Consider the following 21,951-nt stretch of genomic DNA (forward strand, 5'->3'; position numbering starts at 1 on the left):
AAATCCTCTATGGCCTCCCCCTTCTTCATCAAAAAGAAGGATGGCAAGCTCCAGCTAGTGCAAGATTATCAAAAGCTAAATGAGATGATCAAAAATCAATACCTGCTCCTGCTAATCTTAGAATTAATGGACAAACTCTGAGGGGCCAAGTACTATATGAAACCCAACATGCAGTGGGGATACAACAATGTCCAGATCAAAGAAGGCATTAAATGGAAAGCCACTTTTAGAACTAACCAGAGACTCTTTGAGCCCATAGTCATGTTCTTTGGGCTTACCAACTTGCCCACCATGTTCCAGTGGATGATGAACAATATATTCAAGGACCTCATTGCCACTGGAAAAGTGACCATTTATCTGGATGACATTCTCATAATGTCAAAAACCAAAGAGGAGCACAGGAGGCTGGTATGACAGATACTAGCACTTATGAGGAAACACAAGCTTTTTCTCAAGGTGGAGAAGTGCAAATTCAAAGTAATGGAAATAGAGTATCTTGGGGTGATCATCAGTGAAGGAAGCATTCACATGGATCCAATAAAGATGGCCAGGGTAGTTGAATGGCCAGAACTGATAAAGAAGAAGGAACTACAATCATTCCTAGAGTTCACCAACTTCTATTGCTGCTTCATCAGAGACTACAGCAAGGTCATCCAACCAATGATGCAGCTGATGGGGAATGCCCTCTGGTCATGAGGAGTAGCTCAATGAGATGCCTTCAACAACCTCAAATGGCATCTCACAGAGGATATAATACTGGCAATACTAATACAGGATGGGGAGTTCTGAGTAGAAGCAGATGTAAGTGAAGGAGCTATCAGCACCATCCTATCACAGGAGCAAGATAGAAAGTGATGACCCATAGCATTTCTCTCTAAGGACTTGTCAGTCACTGAGAGAAATTATAAAATCTATGACAAAGAGCTACTCACCATTATGCTGGCCCTCAAAGAATGGAGACACTATCTGATTGGAGCAGCTCAAATGTTCAAGATATGGATGGACCATCAAAACCTTCAATACTTCTGGCAACCACAGAAGCTGAACTGACAATAGGCTTGCTGGGTCATGGAACTAAGCCAGTACCTGTACATATTACATCACAAGGCAGGAATGGCAAACAAGAAGGCAAACCTGCTAAGCCAAAGGGCTGATCATGATCAAGGAGACTGCAACAATGAGGAGGTTGTCTTGCTCAGACCAGAACATTTCTGAGCAATGATCATGCCCATGGAGGAGGAAATTCATGAGCACATCAAAAGTGCAACTACAGATTCCAGTAAATGGAATCAACAAGTCACACCATCATTAAACTATAAGCAGAGTATGGTAAAGGAGGAAGCAATGATCCTGTATGATAGAAGAATCTACATACTGTGAGACCATGGACTACAAAGAGAAATCATCACCACCTGCTATAATCACACCACTGCTGGTCACTCAGAAATCACTAAGACAAAGGAATTGGTATTATGGGAATGTTGGTGGCTCAAAATAGGCCAAGAAATAAAATGATACATCAAGACATGTGAAATCTGTCAATGGGAAAAATCATCAACCCAGGCACATGCTACTCCATTACATCCAAATGAAATCCCAACATTCTCATGGACCCATATTTCTGTCAACATGATCACCAGGCTGCCAGAGTGCAATGGCTATGATGCCATTCTGATAATCATTGATCACTTCTTGAAAGTGATCATTCCAGTCATGTATTTCACTGAACTAACATCAGAAGAGTGGGCTAAAATCCTATGCAATGAGGTCTATGCTAGGTATGGAATGCCTCAGATGGTAATCTTGGATTGAGGATCTCAATTTGTCTCCAAGTTCTTAGATGATCTATGCAGACTCCTAAATATCTGATAGAATGCCTCCACCACATACCACTCTCAAATGGATGGTCAGATGAAACAAGCAAATCAGGAAGTCAAAAAGTACTTATGACTTTTCATCAATTATCAGCAAGATGATTGGACAGAGTGGCTTGCTCTTGTGGCCTTCCAGCATAATAACCACATCCATTCCACCACAGATAAAACCCCATTCTTCATAAACTATGGATGACATCCCAATGTGGCACAAACTCACCATTCTCATACCATGACACCAGCATCCTCAGACTTTGCCATAACAATAGCAAAGATTCATGATGAAATCTGCACAGCTCTTAAAAAGGTCATAGTTACTATGAAGAAGCAATATGACAAGCACCATCATCTGGCACACATATACACTCTGAACAACAAAGTCTGATTGGATACAACCACTCTTCACCTCTCACAACCAAAGCACAAACTAGATGACAAGCAGATGGGACCCTTCTCAGTCACTGCCAAAGTGGGACCCTCTGCATATCAACTCTGTCTTCCAGCTCACTGGAAAATTCACAATGTCTTCAATGGGATATTGTTAACCCCATATATCATGCCAGCCTTCCCAAATCAAGAACAACCATCACCTCTACCATCTGATCTAATCAACAATGAAGAGCACTATGAAATCAACCAGATTCTCCACCATAAACTCGAAAAAATAAAGGTGAAAGAGAGAGGAGATGACAACAACCATTGACTACTTGGTCAGTTGGAAGGAATACAGATCCAAGTCCAACCAATGGATCAATGAAAAAGTATGGATGCTGCAGAAGCAATACAGGACTATGAATTATCCTTAAATTAAGCCATCAGGATGATGGTCTTAAGGAAGGGGTAATATTACAATTTTTACCTTTTATTTCCTTTTTATCTTCCTTTTCATGAGCATGACCCCTATTTATGCTTAGTCAGAGTGCCTAGACTTAGCACTTAGGACCATGGGACAGGCTTGGTCATCACAACAGATCCAGTCAGTCATTGTCTTTTGATGCAACAGCATTGCCTGATGATGCACAACAAATCTTTTGAGTACAGTAGTGACACCTAAGGACAATGGGCACAAAGGACACAGCAATGTACAATAGGCAGTAGTATATTTAGTTCGACCTGTACAGTATATAAGATCACTTGCTCTCACTGGTAATCCCCAGCTTCAAGCTAAAGTTTATTCTTATACCATTCTATTCTTGAGCTGATCTAAGGCCTTGAATCACTATGATCAATAATCACATCAGTGAACTCTGATGTTCCACTTGAAGTGCAAATGACATCAGTTTATCACATGTTTATGATCACATAAAGCTTGGATCTAACACTCTTGTTCTGATAAAACAAAAAGCTTTGAGACTTAGAGAGATCCAGCACTGTTGTATGCATGCTATTGCTATTTGCATGCTGTAGATTCATTGAAGAAGACAATTAGATTTTCTGTGACTACTTTTATTGCATTATAATCCCCTCATAAACTAAGAGTATTATGTGTGTGTTAGTGTAGTTGTGATCAGTGGATAGCACTCTACTGTATCCATTTTCACCTTACACACATGCAGGACCTCTTCAACCATCAATGTAAGTAAATGATCATGGTGGTGGTATTCTTCAGACTATAATAAAGGCTGAAGAAGGCTGAGCCTGAGGCTTCTGAGTCATCAACATCTCCAGAAAAATAGAGACAGATGTTTTGGGGTGGAGGTGACATGCAAGGAATTGTGAAAAGAGTACTTTGTCTTGCCAAGGTTCAGTAGCATTAGCATTGATCTGATGGAACAGGAGAACAGTGATATTCAATCTCACCAACTATCTGGACCATCACCATTAGGGTGGTACAACTCAGACACAAACAATTAGAATCTTGTCAGAAGGACAGAGACTATTGTTTTGAGATGAATGGATTGGCTTGCTCTTCCACAGTGCTTTCATCTATCAATGTGTGTATCATCATTCAGGGCCAAGAAGGAGACAATACACATACATCAGATGTTAGAAGTGTTGGGAGCATAAGGCAGAAGGCAGTCAGATGAAAGTGGATCAGAAAGTAGGTGGAGGAGATAGAGGCAGTGCTGTGCTTGGTAACAGTGAAGTGACTAAGAGAGGCAAATGAGGAATGAACTCTCAAACACCAACACCTAATCACTCAATGCACAATCACCAATATGGGTGAGTTTGAGTGGTTTGAGTACAATAGAAGCACTCTGCAGACTCAGATAAATCAAATATAAAGATATAAAGGCAGTTTATTCAAGACTAGTTTGTGTCCTAAGATGCAATACTCACAAGGATGGTAGGAATAAGAACAGTATATGAATTGAGACTTAAAATGTGGAGCTACAGTGCCCAGCTTAACTTAAAATACTCTGAAACCCAATATCAAGTCTCTCAAGCACTTAGGCTTGGCTAGCTGCATCTGTGTCTAGCTAGCAGTTCTTGAAATGAAAGAACTGATACTCAGATGCTGAAACCCTTATTAAGCCAGAACACAAATTATGCCAAACCCCAAAGTCCAGTAAAGACTTCAATTCTTGTTCAATACAGAGTGACTTAGTAATAGTAGCTATCCAAGTTGAGGTTACAGACAAAACTGCTGATACAGGAACTAACTACTGAGAGCTAGAATGCCTAAATTGTGGGCTTGGATTTCCTGCTACATGATTCCCCCTTATCCTGCTTTTATACATAACTAACCAATATAGAATCTATAAATAATTTGATCTGATTACTTATTTCACTTGGCTAGCCCCAAAATTAGATCATTATCCTGCCTTGGCATGTCTCATATATCCTTTTCAGGTGATCCAGGATGCCTCTGGCTCTCCACTTCTATAGTCCATGAATATTTACTATATAACTGATCATCTCATAGTTCCACTTCTTACTTTCAGTCTCACTATTGATTATAATTGATCAACAGTTGAGGTAGTTTTAGTGCTGATCATGGTGATCTGAGGCAGCTGAGCTTCCTTGTTGTAGCTCATCCCCTGAACTGTGTGCCCCTTTAATTATTCATGCCTGAGAAATCCTCACCTCATGTATTTTGCATCAGACCTGGTGTCCTAGCTATGGGCTAATGAGTTCCACTTTGCTTTTACTTCTGGTTTGGGTGCTAGCTGGACCTTGTACTTCACTGCTAGTCATGGTAATAAACTCCTGAGCTAGACTATGGTATACCAGCTCTGATGGCATTTAGAGTTAGCCTAAATATGATACCATTTCTAAGTCCAAATTGACTTGGTATTTCACCATGATGGTGTTATTCCTCTAAGTCCAATTTTGACTTCAAGTTTATTAATCTAGTGCAAAGTTGTTTTGGCTAAGTCCACATTGATCCTTAGCCTTCTTAGCATAGCATGGCTGTCAGCTCAGAGCCTCAGCTATAGCCCTTGAATGACTAGCCATACAGACTTCAGCTTATGTGAATATATTGTTTAAAACTCACAAAATTTAGGGCTAGCTTGATACAATGCATATCATTGGTGCAGCATCAGAGTTGATTTTTGCTGCTGTATTAGGCTGCTGGTGCAGAATCAAGTCAGCAGCTATTACCATGGCTAGAAACTGCTTTTTAGACTTCTTCTTCTTTGCAGTAGTAGAGTCCACAGGTAATCAAGGTATGGATAGAGTCACTTCATCAGTGGTATTCACCATTGTTGTAGAGTGTAGAGTTTAGAGAAAAGGTGTAGACTTGAGAGTGAAAGGAATACTGAGAAATAACACAAGCAGCCTAGTCTGAAGACATCATTGAATCACACTCTCATCACCATATGGAACCATATTGCTAGATCCAAGAGAGGGAATTGGCAATGGATAGTGATAGTCTCAGTTGTAGCTACAGACAAGCAGGAATCTACAGTAATGCAGCATATGATCTTGGTGGAACTAGACTATGCTAATGCTCCCACCATCAATAAAAGCTAAAGTTCAGAAACTGGGAGTAGGCCAACACCTTTGCTTGGCCACATGGCTCTATGACTAATGCCTACCACCAAGCTATTCAATAGGGGAGTAGATTACCAAGTGACAGGAAACCCTTGAAGGCAAACACACAAGAGTGTCCCACTCTACATACAACTTTTATACTACCTTGGAGAGAACATACTAGAGTCTTCAAGCAAAGAAAAGAAAATTGACTGAGTAATGCATAGCACAATGGTTACCAATCCCAATGGTGAGTCTGGTGAGTCTGGTGCTTGGGATGATTAGCACTAAAAATAGTGCACATGCTTTATTTATACACATGTAGTTGTAGCATACTCAGCTGCTGTCCAACTGTACACAATAACAGGAAAACTAGTGACAGTGAATGGACTATGTCAGAAGAATATGCTTGCACATGAGATATAACATTTGGGTTGCCCAGTGATCAAAAATCCTCATCATATCTTCCTCAAATGCTCTATATTCCAAATCTTCAGGGATGAAACAATGAAATAAATGCTCAGAGTTACAGAGAAGGTGCTTGAACCCACCAAGAGAGACATGCATGAATTCCCCAGTGTGCAAGCTGCAGCTGGCCATAACTGACCTTGTCTTTTGACAAACTGTACAGCATATCTCATGAACTTCATGGAAGCATAGTCATCATAACCTGGGTCGTTTGAGCATAGGATGCCATGATAATAGATGAGACAGCTGAATAAGAGAATGGATTCAGGGTTTCTGAAGTAGTTTGTTGCAATTGATGTATGAGTTGTATGGGCAACTTTAGTGTTGATAAAGTGGAATTATTGACATGCATTAGCCTGTAATGAGTGTCTAAGAAGTCCTCCATGAAACATATTTATACTCATTTGAATGTAAGGTCCAATTTCCTGATTCCAATACAGCCTGGACCTTGGGCATTTTAGATGAGATACAGCAAAAGAAAAAAAAAAGGGCGCCCACTTATAAACATGCTGTGTCAAAATCAGATTCCTAGTATGAAGTATATGAAACAAACTGGGTGAAAGCAGAATGAAAATGTTCCCACTTTGCCAGAGCAATAGCTAATGGTCAGATAGTTAATGGTGACATGCCCTCTCCATGTTCAGGCATGTAAAATTGTGAAAATTGCGAATACATGGACTGCATTCTAGGCCAGTAAGCATGTAACAGAAAATATGACTAGAGCACACAGAAACCTAGCTATCATAATGATAAGCTGAAGTAACAATAAGCAGAGTGCATGGCCTAGTAACAGACTAATACCAGAGAGGTTCAGCTGCATGTGAGGTCCCAGCCAAACACACTAATACCATTATGAGAGGACATGCTAAAAATAAAAAGACTATGATTGAAATATGATTGGCAAGTCTGATCACATTGATCAAAGATGCACAGCCATTGATGCACTGATGGAATATGCTTTAGAACAGAGAACTGAGACCCAAAGAAAGGTACCTGAGTAAATGGGTATTGAATGGAGAAATAGACTAATGACAACAAAGTAATAAGTAGAGGAATATTACCCCAGGAATAAATAGCATGCATACTGCCCTGAGCCTTGTGTGTATACATATGGTGCTTTAGCATGCATAACACAGTGAGGGACTCTGCATCATACCAAGAAATGGCACCTTTGGTGAGTCAGATGGAATGACTGGCTGGACACAGGAAAGCAGAACATAGCCATTGTGGCTGACTCCAGGCATGAGAGATAACCCCAGGGGTCTGAGACAGTTTACTGCTGTCAGAGATGTCACTGGGGAAATAAGAAAGTGAGCAGACCTGGTGAGGCCAGCTAGCCGATGTCAGCTAGTGAAGGAACAGTGGGCACAGTCATTTTCCAGAAGTGAATAAGCATGGTGACTGCAATATGCATGCAAATAATACCTGTGGGATCTGGCATGGAGTCCTGCACTTTGAGGATACCATAGCAGGATTGTATTAGTAAGTACCATAGTAGAGTATTTAAATATGGTATTGTATGACTGGAGGAGAAGTTTCCAACCCCCCACAGTTGCAGTGTATTGGGCACAGAAAGCCTTGCACTATAAGCTCTGGGTTTCTGTTAGTAACTTCAGGCAAGAGAATAAATGTCTTATTGAACATCCTTGAGAGAGCTGTGAGAACTAAGCGAGGCATCAAAGCTCACAAAGGACTTAAGCCCAGTTTGATAAGAGGTTTTGGATTGTGCTCTAACCTGAGAATAAGAGAGCAGTGTCTGAAGGGCATCATCTTGAGTTGTTGAGGTATTTGTGATGTGCAGCACTACAGGTGGCAGAGGTTCAAACCCTTTGGTCTGTCAGACAGGGTTTCATTGTGTTTGTGTCTCTAGATTGCATAGGTTTGAATTCTGTGGGTCTATGATCGGTTTGGAAACTTGTGAACAGAGCTCTGTGCTCTTTGGCACTTGTGGATGTGCTTGTGATTGGTTTTTGCTTAGAGCGCAAAGCTTTGAGTCATGTATTGTATGTGTTAGAGATTTTTGAGGTGATCTGAGCTGTGCTTAGGACTTTTTGGAGAGTTTTGTGAGAGTGTTTCAATGTATTGTATTGAGCTGCAGTACCTTTTGCCTTGAGGCCTGGCAACACCTGTTGCCACCTCTTGTTTTGATAAAACGAAAAGCTTTGAGACATAGAGAGACCTTGGACTATTGTAAGTGCACTATCACTATTCATGTGCTGTGATCTCATTAAAGAAGACAATTATATTTGTTGATTGCTACTTTTATCGCATTATAATCCCCCATGAACTAAGAGTTTTGTGTGTGTGTTGGTGTGAGTGTGGTCAGTGGATAACGCTCTGCTGTATCTGCTTTCACCTTGTGCACACTCAGATCCTCTTCAACGGTCAGAGTGTTAGTTGTATTTTCAGAATGGCATTTCATTTCATCATAAAACAGGGTACCAGTAGTTGCTTTTCCAGGTGCTTTCTTGCCTCCAGCCTGTAGGTTCTGGGTATGGTGATGCATATGGCCCATATCAAGTCTGAAGAGAGAATATATTCATGGATTGAGATTGTCATTACATGAATCAAAAGTTTATGGATTTAGGTAAGGTTATCTAATATGCACTCAGAATGACACTACATTTTAGGATGAATAACTTGCAAGGTCGCCATTGTTGCATCATCCATTGCCCTGACCGCGAGTGTTATGTAAATACTGCTCTCTCTCATAACATCATCGCACTCCTCCAGGAATTTCAATACGTTTTCGAAGCTGTCTTGGGAATGGTCAGGGATCCATGGCGGAGTGACACCTTCCTGCTACACTATACATGGGTGTATAATATTCTGTGCACCCGCATATCTCAACTTGTGTCAAGATCTTCTAACGTTTCTCACTCTAAGATCGTTTTAACATTCATAATGTATTCTCCTTAAACTCTTTTCAAGTACAATTTTTTGGTTCAGCTCCAGATGTATAGCAATTTTCCAGAAAAAGAAAGCCCTGAAGAACTTGCGTGATATTGGCTTTCAGGTGAGCCTCTTGCAATAATCGGGATTACCAGTAGGATTCTAGACACGTTTCATCAGTATACAAACGACCAATGCTCATCGCACAACGAACCAAAGCCCAATTGGGCATATTGATGACCGTACCCGAGCCGCCTCCAACAGCGAACGTAAAGACAAACACCATGACCTGCACAGGGGTCAGCCATGATGACAGTGAGAAGAAGAAAAAAAGAACAATCCGCACCTGCGTGCCCCCATCCAACGCCGCAGACATTAGGAAGTTGTACTTCCTAAACCACCCAGGCCGGTATCGCCGGAGATAATACTGCGAGAACACCGCCAAGCAAAAGGTCGTGAACACAGATGTGTTGATCCCGACACTGAGATACCCGAGCGTCCCTGGTGGGAGAGCTTTAGACACGAACCCCCATACCAAAAAAAAATCTTATCTCACAACAAAGTATGGGCGTGACGACGTGATTGGCGCCTAATTTTGGATATCGACGGTGGATAAGCCAGAATGGGATGGGTACCGCGAGGCCGATGAGGATAGATAACGGGACGATCTGTCAGAGTGTGAGATGATGATGGGCAGGCAGGTAGGTAGATAGGTTACTCACACCATATCGCCCACTCGGAGAGTAGAGCTCTTTGCCTAGTGCTCCCCAAGATACGGCGTCGCTATTAAAGGACTGTTTGTTCTCATGGTCAGTCTCGACTGGGTGATTGATAGACAGTGTGTTTACCTGGACCTGCTGGCCCGACCACTATGTGGTGCATTAATAGATGGAATCTCGTCGTAACGAGGAAGAGGGGGGACGTACGATGTTGTTCCCTTGAACGTCGAGAAGTATTTCCCGATGCGCTGCAATGATAACTTTCATGATAACATAATTCAAGAGACCGCCCTTTTACCGATCTGTCAGTTCAGAATTTAAACCAAGACAACGCGACAATAAATGCGCACAACGACTGTTCCGGCTGATTGAACCACGAAAGTGACGCGAGGAGGCAACTTGGTGTATTGTCCCTTATGATAGAGATTAAGAACTGGAAGGAAACCCGGTCCATAGAGATCGGGCCCACCCACCATTTTGAGGTCCCTGATAAGCCCTTGAGCCTGACTCAGGGTGTTGGAGCCGTAGAGGGTGAAATACATGTTAGTCTGAGGACTTCCTGGCATCATCGAGGCTCCAAGGATCTAATGACACGCTGATGAGGCCGGCTGGATACATCGGGTGCAGGATATCGAGAGCGCACCTGCACGAGGCTTGTGACGTCCGGAGAGAACCCCGTGATGGCATAAACTGTAACGACGAAGGGGAGGAACACCGCGGAGATGATGATCGCTAGAGAGAACGTCCTAGAAAAAAAATTGCATGCGTTTGGGAATGGAACACGTACCGACGATCAAGCCCCACCATGGAAGTCTCGAGTCGCTGGTGTACACGGTGGCCATGGCCATGGCGAAGCTCCCCAGGAATATTGCTATGTACCACCACATCGGGACCTCTGGGTATACCTTCATCTTCTCCAGGTGCGGGTCGTAGGTTTCGCCGTTCTGGGTGGAGGCGTTTTGTCAGTGACGCGAGACATATATATAAAAGCTTTTTCTCTAACCTTGTATTTCTTGATGACCCCGAAAATGTCCTTGCCGTACCACAGCATGACATGCATGATGGTTGAGCCGATAGCTAGGTTGTTGCCGATCTTTGTGAGGACCTGCGAGCTGGCGAACCATGGGAGACCCTGGGGAAAGGTTAAAATGGCAGATTTGTAATAGGAACCCATAAAAAAGAAAAAAAAAAATTACCTGGACCCCCAATTTCTCTGGGTCCAATCTGAAATCGTCATTCAATATGCTTAGCTGGTCGTACAACGTCCCGTTCTCGTAGAAGAGCGCTTGCGATAGGAAGGGGAAATTCTGGCCGCTCCAGGTGTTGCGAGCGTAGCACGCACAGAAGGCAATTCTGCGTTGGAGAGATGGTCATTTATGTTTTCCTCTCTTGTATGAAAGACGATATACTGACATGCAGATCATGGTCCCAAAATATAACGATAGCTGCGTCGAGATGGGCGTGAACCTGAATATAACTGAATATAAAGTCGACATTTGAACACAGACATTGCTCCCGGCTCCGTCATGACAAAAAAAACGTACAGTGCGCCCATGCTGCCTCCACCTGAACCCACATAATTCCAGTCTAAACACAAGGCAAACATCCCGAGTCCTTCATTACCCGCAGCGCCACCTGCACAGCACGGTGTCAGAAACCAATTCCGCTAAGCCCTATGTGAAAGGGATCGGGGTGTTCCCTCACCGAAGATCCTCGTAAACCAGGCACTATTCCTGTTTGCCAAACAAAAGACACTGATCCCCGTCAGGGTCGGAGCTATATACTCCGGGAACCACTCCCAGACGAAGATCGCCACGAAGATGCTCCAAAAGAACCGGACGCGCTTTTTCTGGAGGAACATTTTCTTTCCTCGGTGGAGGGCGTCGAAGAGCTGTACTGTGGGGAGAAGGTTGGGGAAGACGACATAGGTAGGGTAGACGAGGAATGAGCGCATGATTCCGCCCAGCCCGTAACCAATGAGCTGGCTGCCGATGAGGGTGAAGATCCCGACACCTGCATTGGGCTGTGATTCTATCAGACGCTGATAATTATGAAGATACAATTGTTTACTGCGGACCTGAATGTTGTAGTACAAGTCATCCGCAGCGAAGATGCTGATAGCGAGGGCAGATTCGGCGGCGGTCGTCGAAAAGATAGTCATTGCTACGTGCTCCTTGATATCTGAGAGAAAATTAGACCGATGATGATCATAACAAAGAAAAATAAAAGAGCCCAGGTACTGAAAGGACCAGGATTCATGAATCTCCAAAAAGCGCTATCCTTCATCTTCAGGCTCTCGACAGGATTTCCGGGCCCGGGTATGATGGTTTCCAGAACGACACCAAGAATGTATCCTAGGATTTGGAGGAACAGCTGCGAGACAAATACTGTTTGCGGCCGGAAGTACTAATGCTGTGTCAGAACTGGCATTGTCTCGTAGCCTCGTGATGGATGGGCCTTACAAATATCTGCCCAAGGACGGCACCGAAGCATGATAGCCCGATACCGAGGACCCACATGCGAAATGTGGATGCTGGAAGAGTAGGATCATCTTCTAGGGAGATAAGGCGCGTAGCGACGTCCATGTCCGTCACTGTAGAATGTGGTCAGCCTCCCGAAACGGAGGCCAAAAAAAAAGAGTGAGGCTCGTACCAATAGGACGCTCCTTCCCATCTTCACCCATATCGATAATGCGCAAGTCATCGTAGACATCTCCTTGGAAAGGGATGGCCGTAATGACCTCAGTCGACGCCCTTTTGTTATCGGTGGGGGAGAGCTTATCATCAGAGTGAAAGGATCGATTGCCCGTAGTTTCGAGAGACTCCATGGATGGACGGTCAGATACCGTCTATTGGCTGTGTATATATGCGAGATTCGACTCGCTGGCATTTATTTTTATTGTTCCTGCAATGGGAGCAAGTGCCTCAATGTAAGCTCGGCTAGCACGGGAGTCCGAAGATCTTACCATATTGCATCCGCCCGCATACCTGTGGCGATAACAAAAAAGCATGTTTGACTTGAACCTGAGAGGTAGAAAATTCTCAAGGGTTGTGAGAATTTCCTGGAGCGCGTGCCCGAAGGGTGCTCATAGTGGCATGTTCTAGACAAGAGGCTGCTGATCGAAATGTAGAACATGTGGAGCTTGCGCATAACTAGTAGGGCGGTTCTACAGACTTTGCTTACACTTAGATAGCGAGTTAACGATGCGAACCTGTCCTGGTCTAGTAAACAAGCGACAATTAAATAGACTATGCGGAGAGAAGAGGTCGACCCTCTGCCTTGAGTACCCATACCTCCACTTTCCAAAGAAAAGACCCGAGCATTCAGAGTTGCTCTCTCTTCCTCACTTGAGGATAAAACACCTACACCTATACCGAATTCATTTTGTGCAGCCCAGTCCCCTGCAAAACGTGATGGTAAAATTGTGGGGGGAAGTGATGTTGGGGGTGGTTGACAGATCCGGGGAAAATGAGATGCGGAAACCATTATGGATGCCGGAGATGACGTACATACTGTGGACGGAGAAATGTCAATTCAAGCCGCAGGCACATCTGCCATCATGTGGGCTTAATGTCATGGAAAAAGAGAAAAAATATACCTAGAGGGGCGGCTCATTATCATCGCGTTCTCTGAGGGTCCTCCTACAATACTATCCCATACTGCGCCAAGGAAACAACGCGAGGTTGTTGAGTGATAATTGATGGCCCTTATCGTGACGAGCAGCTTTCAGCCTACGACGTTGCCAAAGAAGTGATAATATTCGCGGGGGATCCCGAGTGAGGATAAGAGAGCAAAGGAATCACCTCAAGAAGAAGAGATGTCGATGAACGTTGACCACGTACATATGAGAGAGTCTCCTATCGGCCACTCCGACAAGTTGTACGTGTCCGCCGCCTCAGTCCGTATGTATGGCATAGCCCTGCTGACTATGCACAGATAACCACTCTCGCTCCATTCCACACCGACCATCTCCTGATGCCTCAGACATGCACTCAATGTATCTATAGACCTAACTCCCTTTGCTCTTCTATTCCAAATTTGCTTATAGCATGGATATTTGACTTACAGCGGGTGACTGAAAACAAAAATTTAGTTAGATGGAGGGAGCAAGAGAGAGAGAGAAAAAGAGAGAGAAAAAGCATTCACTTTCCACCTCATTCCCATGTGAATGCTGTGACACTAAAAATAACTCAGAGATCTTATCAGCTGTATTGATCAGATACCATTGATGATCATGTGCTAAACAAGAAGCAATGTGCAAGTTGAGATGCAAATGGACTAGTGTCCAGTGCAAAGAGAAGAGGATAACACATATATGATTTGACAATCATCTCTGGCGAGAGTGCAAAGAGAAATCAGACCATATGCACCAATGCTCAGTGCTCATGAATAACATCTCATTCTCTTCTGGACACTGTATCTCTGACCAAAACAGCACACATTAAGACCCAAAAATCATTAGATACACATCCAGAAATATGGACATTAAGGATTTGAACCTCAAGCAAACTGCTGAATGGTATTGTTAGCTGGCTTTTTATCAGAGAGACATTTCAGGATGAAATCCTAGCAGTTACATGTTGACTCAGACTCAGATTCAACTTTGGGAGACACTGGCAGGGCAGATGGTCTTGGGAACTACAGGTACTGATATTTTTCTCTGTCTGGTAAGAAGGCCAGACCAGTTAGTAAATAAAAAAACATGAAATGAAAGAGTCTGCATGCATTGTCAATCTTTATGTTGTTTCCAAACAGTTTCATATACTCTTGATCAATGATTTGGGGGAGATAACTGTCCTTCCAGAAAAAGGAAACAAAACCAATATGGCATGATGGTGCTACTACTGTTTGAAAATAGGGAATCAAACCCTGCTCAGACCAGCTAATGAATTACACTAAGGTATATTTGAAAAAATTTATTATACATCCACTAATAGTATGTCTCATTCATATGTGTCTGTTCACTAGATCACAGATATGTTCTGAAGCACTACATGCTTGCTGATCTGCTTGCTACTCTATTATGAATCAACAGAGAAAGAATATATTCCAGCCCACATGGTATTTGAGGTCTGATATTCCAACAAAATGATATGTCTTAATCTCATTTCTATTTTCACAAACTCAAAATCAAGATGCAAGACTTGAGTGCAACATCAGTTCCTCTCACATTTATATTCCAATGGGGAAACTATGAGGATATAATCAACTGCATACTGGTGCTAGGTGACATCTTTGATCAATATGAGCTCACCTGTTAAAGGTTCAGTGAGGCTGATCTGCCAATTCAGATTTAGTACTGCAAGGAGGGAATGCATCCAGATGTCAATAATCCAAATGCAGTGACTGTGACCACTATCAACCTCACTGGTTCTCAGAAGCAAGAGAAATTATGGTATGGTCCAGTCATCACTCTAATGCTCATGAAGGACAGATCTCATCTGAGGTACATAAATGTTGAAGAACATCATCTTGATGTTTTCAGAAGATTCTTCATGAGCTTTACTAGTTCCTATACCTTTTCATTCCTAGATATGAGTTTTTTCTTTTATGCATTCTGTGTGACATGAATCTGATTGATGTTGAAGAAAATTGCTAAATCTGTGCCCTTTGATCTTTCACTTGTGCATGATATTACCTTACTTCAAGGGGTTTCATCTCTTCAACTGACAGGAGCTATATTCTTTGTTAGGAGTATGAGTACTTTAAATAGTTTATAAGCTAATGCTATCTCATCTTTTATCCAAGGCATACTGAAAGTAGCAAGAGAATTGGTGCTTGAATTATATAAGACAAACTTGTAACAAGTCAACAAGTGCTATGCATGGTTGAAGGAGTCCCAACAAGCACTTTTTCTTCATTAAAGTTGGGTTGGAATGGCAATAATGAACCTCAGAAAAGCCCATCCAAGGGATGGAGATGAAAAACTGTTCTTTGAATCCTTGAATTCTGAGCATACAGAGCTAGAAGGCTTATCACTGCACACTCAGAAAATTGAATGAACATAAAATGAGGAACTGGTATACTGACTATGTTCTCTTCTTTTCTCACTTATCTCTTTTTCATATATGCTTAGGTTGAGTGCTTAGAGCAACTGCTTATTTATGTACTTGTACTCAAATCAAATTCAAAGTAACCTGCCTGTTATATTATATATTGGAAGTATTTCTCTTATATATGAAAGAAAGTCTCTCATAACTATTGAAATAAATGGTACCCATCCTGAAAGGCAGGTCCAAGAAATTCAACCTCAAACCTTGAATTTCTGATGATGCTACTGGTACACCACCTATGTCTGCAACCTTTCAATCCATCTAGAGGTGCTGTGATTCTGGTCAGACTCTTTAGACTATCACATGAATTTCTTTCATTTTATCATCAAAACTCTATCTGATATCTATGTAAAAAATCACACCAGTTTTTTATATCCTGATGTGGACTACTTACTTACTATCCAAGCAAAAACAGAGGTGTCTTATAAAACCTAAAGCTCAGATTAAATTAAATTTTAAAAAAACCTACTCTTGCAATCTAACAGAATTCAGATATGAGGATTTGCACTCTGAGTAAAAGGTAGATGGGCTATACAGCTATATCTGCATGAAGATCCCTAGATATAAGGGTTCAAAAGACCTTGCTGGATATTTGGCTTCTTGAGAGATATAGAAAAATTAGGTCTATCATCCATAAAATGATCAAATCATTGCCTCTTGTCATGTAGCTGATAGTTAACAAACAACAAGAGCATTTTCTCAATCAAAGAGATGGGACAAGAGAAATCAAAACTTCACACTCTCAGCAACATTAACTCCAATATGCTAAATATGTCCATAGGCCTACTCTTTTGTTCTTCTATTCTGAATTCACTTACAGCATGTGATGTTTGACTTAAAGCAGATGATTGAAAATAAAAATACAGTCAGGCAGGAGGAGTGAGCGATCTTCAAGTGAGAGAGAGAAAAGCAGTGCATTCACTTAAGAAACTACATACCAATGCTCATGAAAAACATCTCAATGACTTCTGGATGTCAGCTACCTGATCAAACAGAAACAAAACAGCACACATTATATAATACCCTACTTGAAACACAATCATTAAGCATGCTGGTACTGGGAAAATTGAATCTGAAGCCAGCTATTGATGTATCAGGAGAAGGTTACAGGATGAAATCCTAGCAGCAGTTACATATCAACTTGGACTTGGATTCTACTGGCAAACAAGCCTCTTGGAAACCACAGATACTGACATTTTCCTTCAGAAAGTCAGATCAGTTAGTAGGTCAATTTCAAAAAAAGTGAGATGAAAAAGTCTGTATATGGTGCCTGTCTTCATAGTTGTACCCAAACACAGCAGTTTCATTAAACCCTTGAGGGGAGATAGTGTCTCTGCCAGAAAAAGGGAAACAAAAAACCAACACATCATAATGGTGTTTCTAGCATTTGAACATAGGGAATTGAACCCTGCCTTAGCCAGCTGGTGAATTACACCAAAGAATATTCAAAAAAAGTGTGGTTGACTGAGCCAGAGGGCAAGATTTTTTGGTGTTGGCTTTGGCTCCTGAATTTGCTTTCATTGTACAGAAATGGGGTTCAACTGCCAAATAATGACATATTTATAGAGCACTTTGAGCATAGTGAGAATTTTTTGAAGAGTCCTCACCCATTGACTGATTTTCAGCCATGTTTATTATACACCCACCCTCCTTCCAAACAATCATCAATCCTTTATGGTCCATCCACATGTTAGATCTGAAACATGCTTTCATCTATAATTCACAACACCAGAAATTAGAATGTGAAAAATGAAAACAAGTGTGCTTATGAAGAAGGATTCCGATTTGGAGTAGGGGGAATTGAACCCCAAGCTGGTGGTCATCATAGCAGCAATACTGGATATGTGAAAGGGCCATCAGACTAGGTCCTGGTCCTGAGTGTGAGTGCTGATGTTGCTGGATCCTGTACAGTCTATAGAGAGAAGCAGTTATGCTGATTGGACAACTAACAAGCCATAATAAGGAAGCTCCGAGCTCGTAACTAAATAATCAGTCATTCCGCATGTCAGCAAGCAGTTCACGACATTGCCAAAAGAAGTCCCAATATTCATGGGAGGGGGGATCCTGAGTGAGGCTGGCACACTCAGGAAAATGAGACAACGTTTAATGGAATGGTACAACCAAAACTCGTACTTTCTCTTCTTTTTTCCCGCTTATGTCTTGGCTTAGGTCGAGTGACTGCCTATTTATGTGCTTGTATCCGAAACTAACCTGTTTGTACATCGGAAGTATCTCCCCCCTCCTACATGAAAACAAAATGCCCCGTATATCATCCAAAACGAATGGCATGCTAGCAAATCTTGGAAGGCAACTCTCAAGGAATCGAACCTCGAACGTCGGATTACCGCCGGTACACTATCCAGCTTCCAGTCCCTGTGTGTTTTTTTCATCGATTCTGGGCGTACCACTGCATTGTATGAGGGGATCCACAGTTGAAGTAAAATATCACACCAGATCTCCATATAAGCAAACGGACTACTTGCTAACCAAATCTCAGGGGTGAATTAAATTAAAAAGACTTTGTGAACGAAAGATGGACAGTATTCGGATATAGGGACTCGAAACCTAAGGTGACCGTATAGCCATATCCGCGTGTATGTCATCCATTAGACGTGAGGATTGGAGAGGACATCTCACTTTTTCGAATGATAGGTCTCATCATCCCCACAGCATTTCGAACCGTTTGCCGACAGTCAACAAAACAAAAAAAGAGCGTCTTCTCGACCAAAGATACGGAAAACGACATGAGGAATTTAACTCTCACGTACACGCTAAACACTTTGCTCTTGCGATTCCGACAAGCAGGACTGCTTAAGGCATGGGGTGGAAGTTTGAACCACAGTGATGAAGAAGCAGTGTCTAATAATCAATCACGTTCGCGTCCTAATGCCCAATGCCGATATACTTTAGAGCCTGTATATTGGTAATTCCCACCTGTGACAGAGAACAAAGAATACAGAGTTCGAGCTCCAACGACGTGGGTTATTCCTTTCATAGCAGGCCTTGGGACTTTGGTACACCGAGCATTCGAAAAATTCAACCTGCACGAGCCGAGCCAATCCCCATCTTCCTTTTCCTTGGTGCTAACCCAAACGATCCAGGGTGCTATAACAAAAAAAAATGGAACCACCTCGCTCACCTGGGGAGTCTCGAGCTCGGTTTCACTAACTAAAATAACTCAAGTCATTCGAAAGCATTGACCTAATGTAAAAGAAACCCGAAATTAGGCACCCACCGTCGATGAGTTCACCATTTCGGCAAGAAAACGGCCTCCCCCCTCAAAATTGTGGCACAAGTACGTCAACCGGAATCTCATGTGAATAATTAAAACATATACGTTCCATAAGGACATAGAGAATCGAACCCCTCCGCAACCGAACGAATAGCACACCCACTTAGCCCATATCCATATGTAAGAAATCAATGTGACGGCTGTCGGATAAGATTGAAACCTCGCGTTCTCGGGGACCTCTACCGACCGAGGACAAAAACGATGCGTAGACTTCTATATCGTTGCGTCCGGACCTCAGAGCGTGGTTCGGTTCGGGGGGGAAGGGGGAAGGTAACTGTAATGAAACGACAGACACATGTACAAGAAGAGAAAAAGAACCCCGCAAAAATCATCACACCGTCCGCTTCCCGTGAAGACCATCGCAGCGGAATGGCACTGAGGAGAGAGAAATCGAGCTGGTCATATGAAGATCTAAGTTAGGGCCAGGTAATACAAAGCAGAAAGAGCGGACGAATTACACACCAGCGAGATGCAATATTGCCATTGATCTTTTCCACGACATCTGGCCCGCTCCAGTCTTCCCGAACTGCGAACGAACGCGATGCTGGTGGCCTTGGCGTGGTCGAGAGACACATAGCAGTGGTCGACAGAAACTGTGATGCATGTGACCAGCGCCCTTTCGATGACCGCCCTAGGTCTGAAGGCAGACGTCAAGTGAGGAACATCACATTGGCAATCAAGGAATCGTGATAGCATTCGCCTTACGCATCACGAAACAAACACCCAAAGGTCTAAGGTCCCACGCGCCACACTTCCAAACCCACACACTCAAACGGCACAGCCCCTCCAGCCCGCGTCCTCCCCGGCGAACACAACACCTCATTTCCAAACGTCAAACACTTCGCCGACGAGCCCTCCAACAAACTCTTCTCAATATACAGCCCATATGACCCATCCCCACCTCCAAAGCTCAGAGATTCCCGCTCAGAAAGGGCGATGTAGTCGTTCCTCCCTGTAGTCTTGTAGACTGAAAGCTTGCCATTGACGTAGCGCCATAGGAATCTATAAACTTATGAACATGAATTGAGTTGAAGTATGAAAAGAAACAACTTACGACTCTCCGGTACCGTAGTATCCCTTACCGCTGCTCTTGCGTATCCCGTCCCCGATAAATGCCCCAAATATAGTCTCTCCCTCATCCTTGACGACGATCAGCACGCCAGTCGGCTTGGACTGCTCAGAACGCGAATAGAGCGTGTTGAGCGATATGCCATGCTGATCCAAGGAATAGAGCAAGGTCCACGAACGAGAGAGCCGAGAGAGGGCGGGGAGTTGAGGGCGGATCTGGACCGCAGTCAGCCTGTGATCGTCGAAGAGAAACGACGCACTCACCATAGTCGCTAGTGTTATATCCAACACGCACACTGTACCCTCCCTTCTCCCTTTCAATTCTACATCTCCCATCTTCTTCTCGATGAGCCCGCCAATAGGAACGGATGCAGCTCGGTCGTGACTATTTATTTTACTCTCCAGCTCCTTCTCCAGCTGCATCGAGAATCCCTTGTCCCAAGCGTATTCCTCGCCACGAAACCCCGGCGCGCCACTAGGAGGTATATACACCACAGACGACGTCTCTGACGCGCTACCGTGAGGTGCGAAGGGTGTGTCATGCGAGATTTCGACGGGAACCACAGAATGTGGACGCTGAGGCTCTACATGGTGATCAAACAGAGAGTCCAGAGTGGCACGCGCAGATGGTGAGGGTGGTGAACGGGGCGGGAGAAACGTGTCCAACCATCGGGACGGGAGGGTCTCAGAGTGGGCGACGGGTGTTGAGACCGATGACGTAGACGCCACTGGCGGGGCCGGTGTCGCAGCAGAGAGGGTCGATGCACGCGAGGGCGGGGAATAGTGGTGTCGAGATGATAGTGCAGTAGATACCAGCGACGGCAGCACACTCGACGTTTTGGCTCTGAAAAAGTCGTCGTCCAGATCCAGATACAGATCCACCTCCGCAGGCGGCTCCTTGTCCCGAAACAGAGGCTCATCCTGTATTAGCCCATCCAACACCTCGCGCCTATTCCTCTCCTGCGCGCGCGCCGCCTCTTCGAAGAATATGCGACTGGTACTGGGCTCTACATCCACAGGCGAGAACGGCTCAGCTGCTAGCGGGTCCTGCGACGGAGGGACAGACACAAAGGTGCCAAATTCCCCGTCCGGAGAGCGGGGTGACTCCAACGTGGGGTGTATTAGTGGCGGGGAATTCGTGGGAGAGGCGCGAGGTGTGGGCGGGGAGAATAGCGTGGCGAATCGGTCGATGCACTCTTCGGCGTGCTTTATTGGAGAAGACCGTCGCTCTGGGTGCGTTATGTCGCCGCATATCGAGTCCAATGACGATGCCATCACGGTTCCAGGCAACCTGCAATACTCTTAACAGGCGCTCCTGCACGAGCCAGAAGTGAACGCACCTTTTATCTGTTCAATCAATACACACTCTTCGGTCGCGTAGCTTCACTGTCGATCTTACCCTACTCGTAAATCTTTTTCCTGAAAGAGAAGACAGGATCCTTGGAATGGATGCACCTGCCCACGAAATGACAAGAATGGAAGCCTGCCGTAGGAATGAATCAGCAGTCAATCTCGTTCAAAGAGCAAAAACAGCTCACCAGGTTTCGTTAGTTTGCAGACCTTAGTTCAGACACGCCTATAGTCAGGGCCGTTCGTGATATTTCGTAGTAGAGTCGTCGTGGTCAAAAGTCAAGATGGTAGTAATGGTTGCTGTATACTCCTGTTTG

The 21,951-nt window shown here is 43.7% G+C and overlaps 3 protein-coding genes across 3 annotated transcripts; all 3 read right to left on the minus strand.

The window, feature by feature from the left end:
* Positions 1 to 9,147: 9,147 nt before the first annotated feature.
* BT62DRAFT_938500 (peptide transporter MTD1) lies at positions 9,148 to 12,711 on the minus strand. The gene is made up of 20 exons (XM_043187555.1): positions 12,524 to 12,711; positions 12,334 to 12,464; positions 12,112 to 12,277; positions 11,949 to 12,052; positions 11,576 to 11,894; positions 11,416 to 11,506; positions 11,285 to 11,338; positions 11,068 to 11,224; positions 10,875 to 11,003; positions 10,659 to 10,815; positions 10,515 to 10,603; positions 10,345 to 10,455; positions 10,222 to 10,284; positions 10,079 to 10,162; positions 10,001 to 10,021; positions 9,875 to 9,946; positions 9,709 to 9,820; positions 9,499 to 9,653; positions 9,367 to 9,441; positions 9,148 to 9,314 (listed from the first exon to the last, which is right to left on the minus strand). The coding sequence occupies exons 1-20, from the start codon at positions 12,696 to 12,698 to the stop codon at positions 9,273 to 9,275; spliced, it is 2,307 nt and encodes a 768-aa protein (XP_043033481.1). The 5' UTR covers positions 12,699 to 12,711; the 3' UTR covers positions 9,148 to 9,272.
* Positions 12,712 to 19,321: 6,610 nt separating this feature from the next.
* On the minus strand, positions 19,322 to 20,065 carry BT62DRAFT_649639 (uncharacterized protein). Its single transcript, XM_043181759.1, has 2 exons — positions 19,679 to 20,065; positions 19,322 to 19,611 (listed from the first exon to the last, which is right to left on the minus strand). Exons 1-2 carry the CDS (start codon positions 19,910 to 19,912, stop codon positions 19,396 to 19,398), a joined length of 450 nt encoding a protein of 149 aa, XP_043033482.1. The 5' UTR covers positions 19,913 to 20,065; the 3' UTR covers positions 19,322 to 19,395.
* On the minus strand, positions 19,826 to 21,938 carry BT62DRAFT_649630 (TLD-domain-containing protein). Its single transcript, XM_043181758.1, has 5 exons — positions 21,823 to 21,938; positions 21,625 to 21,767; positions 20,549 to 21,575; positions 20,271 to 20,500; positions 19,826 to 20,218 (listed from the first exon to the last, which is right to left on the minus strand). The coding sequence occupies exons 3-5, from the start codon at positions 21,557 to 21,559 to the stop codon at positions 19,948 to 19,950; spliced, it is 1,512 nt and encodes a 503-aa protein (XP_043033483.1). The 5' UTR covers positions 21,560 to 21,575; positions 21,625 to 21,767; positions 21,823 to 21,938; the 3' UTR covers positions 19,826 to 19,947.
* Between the last annotated feature and the right edge of the window lie 13 nt (positions 21,939 to 21,951).

Source organism: Guyanagaster necrorhizus, assembly GCF_019112545.1.
Source record: "Guyanagaster necrorhizus MCA 3950 unplaced genomic scaffold BT62scaffold_57, whole genome shotgun sequence".
NCBI classification, from domain to species: Eukaryota; Fungi; Basidiomycota; class Agaricomycetes; order Agaricales; family Physalacriaceae; genus Guyanagaster; species Guyanagaster necrorhizus.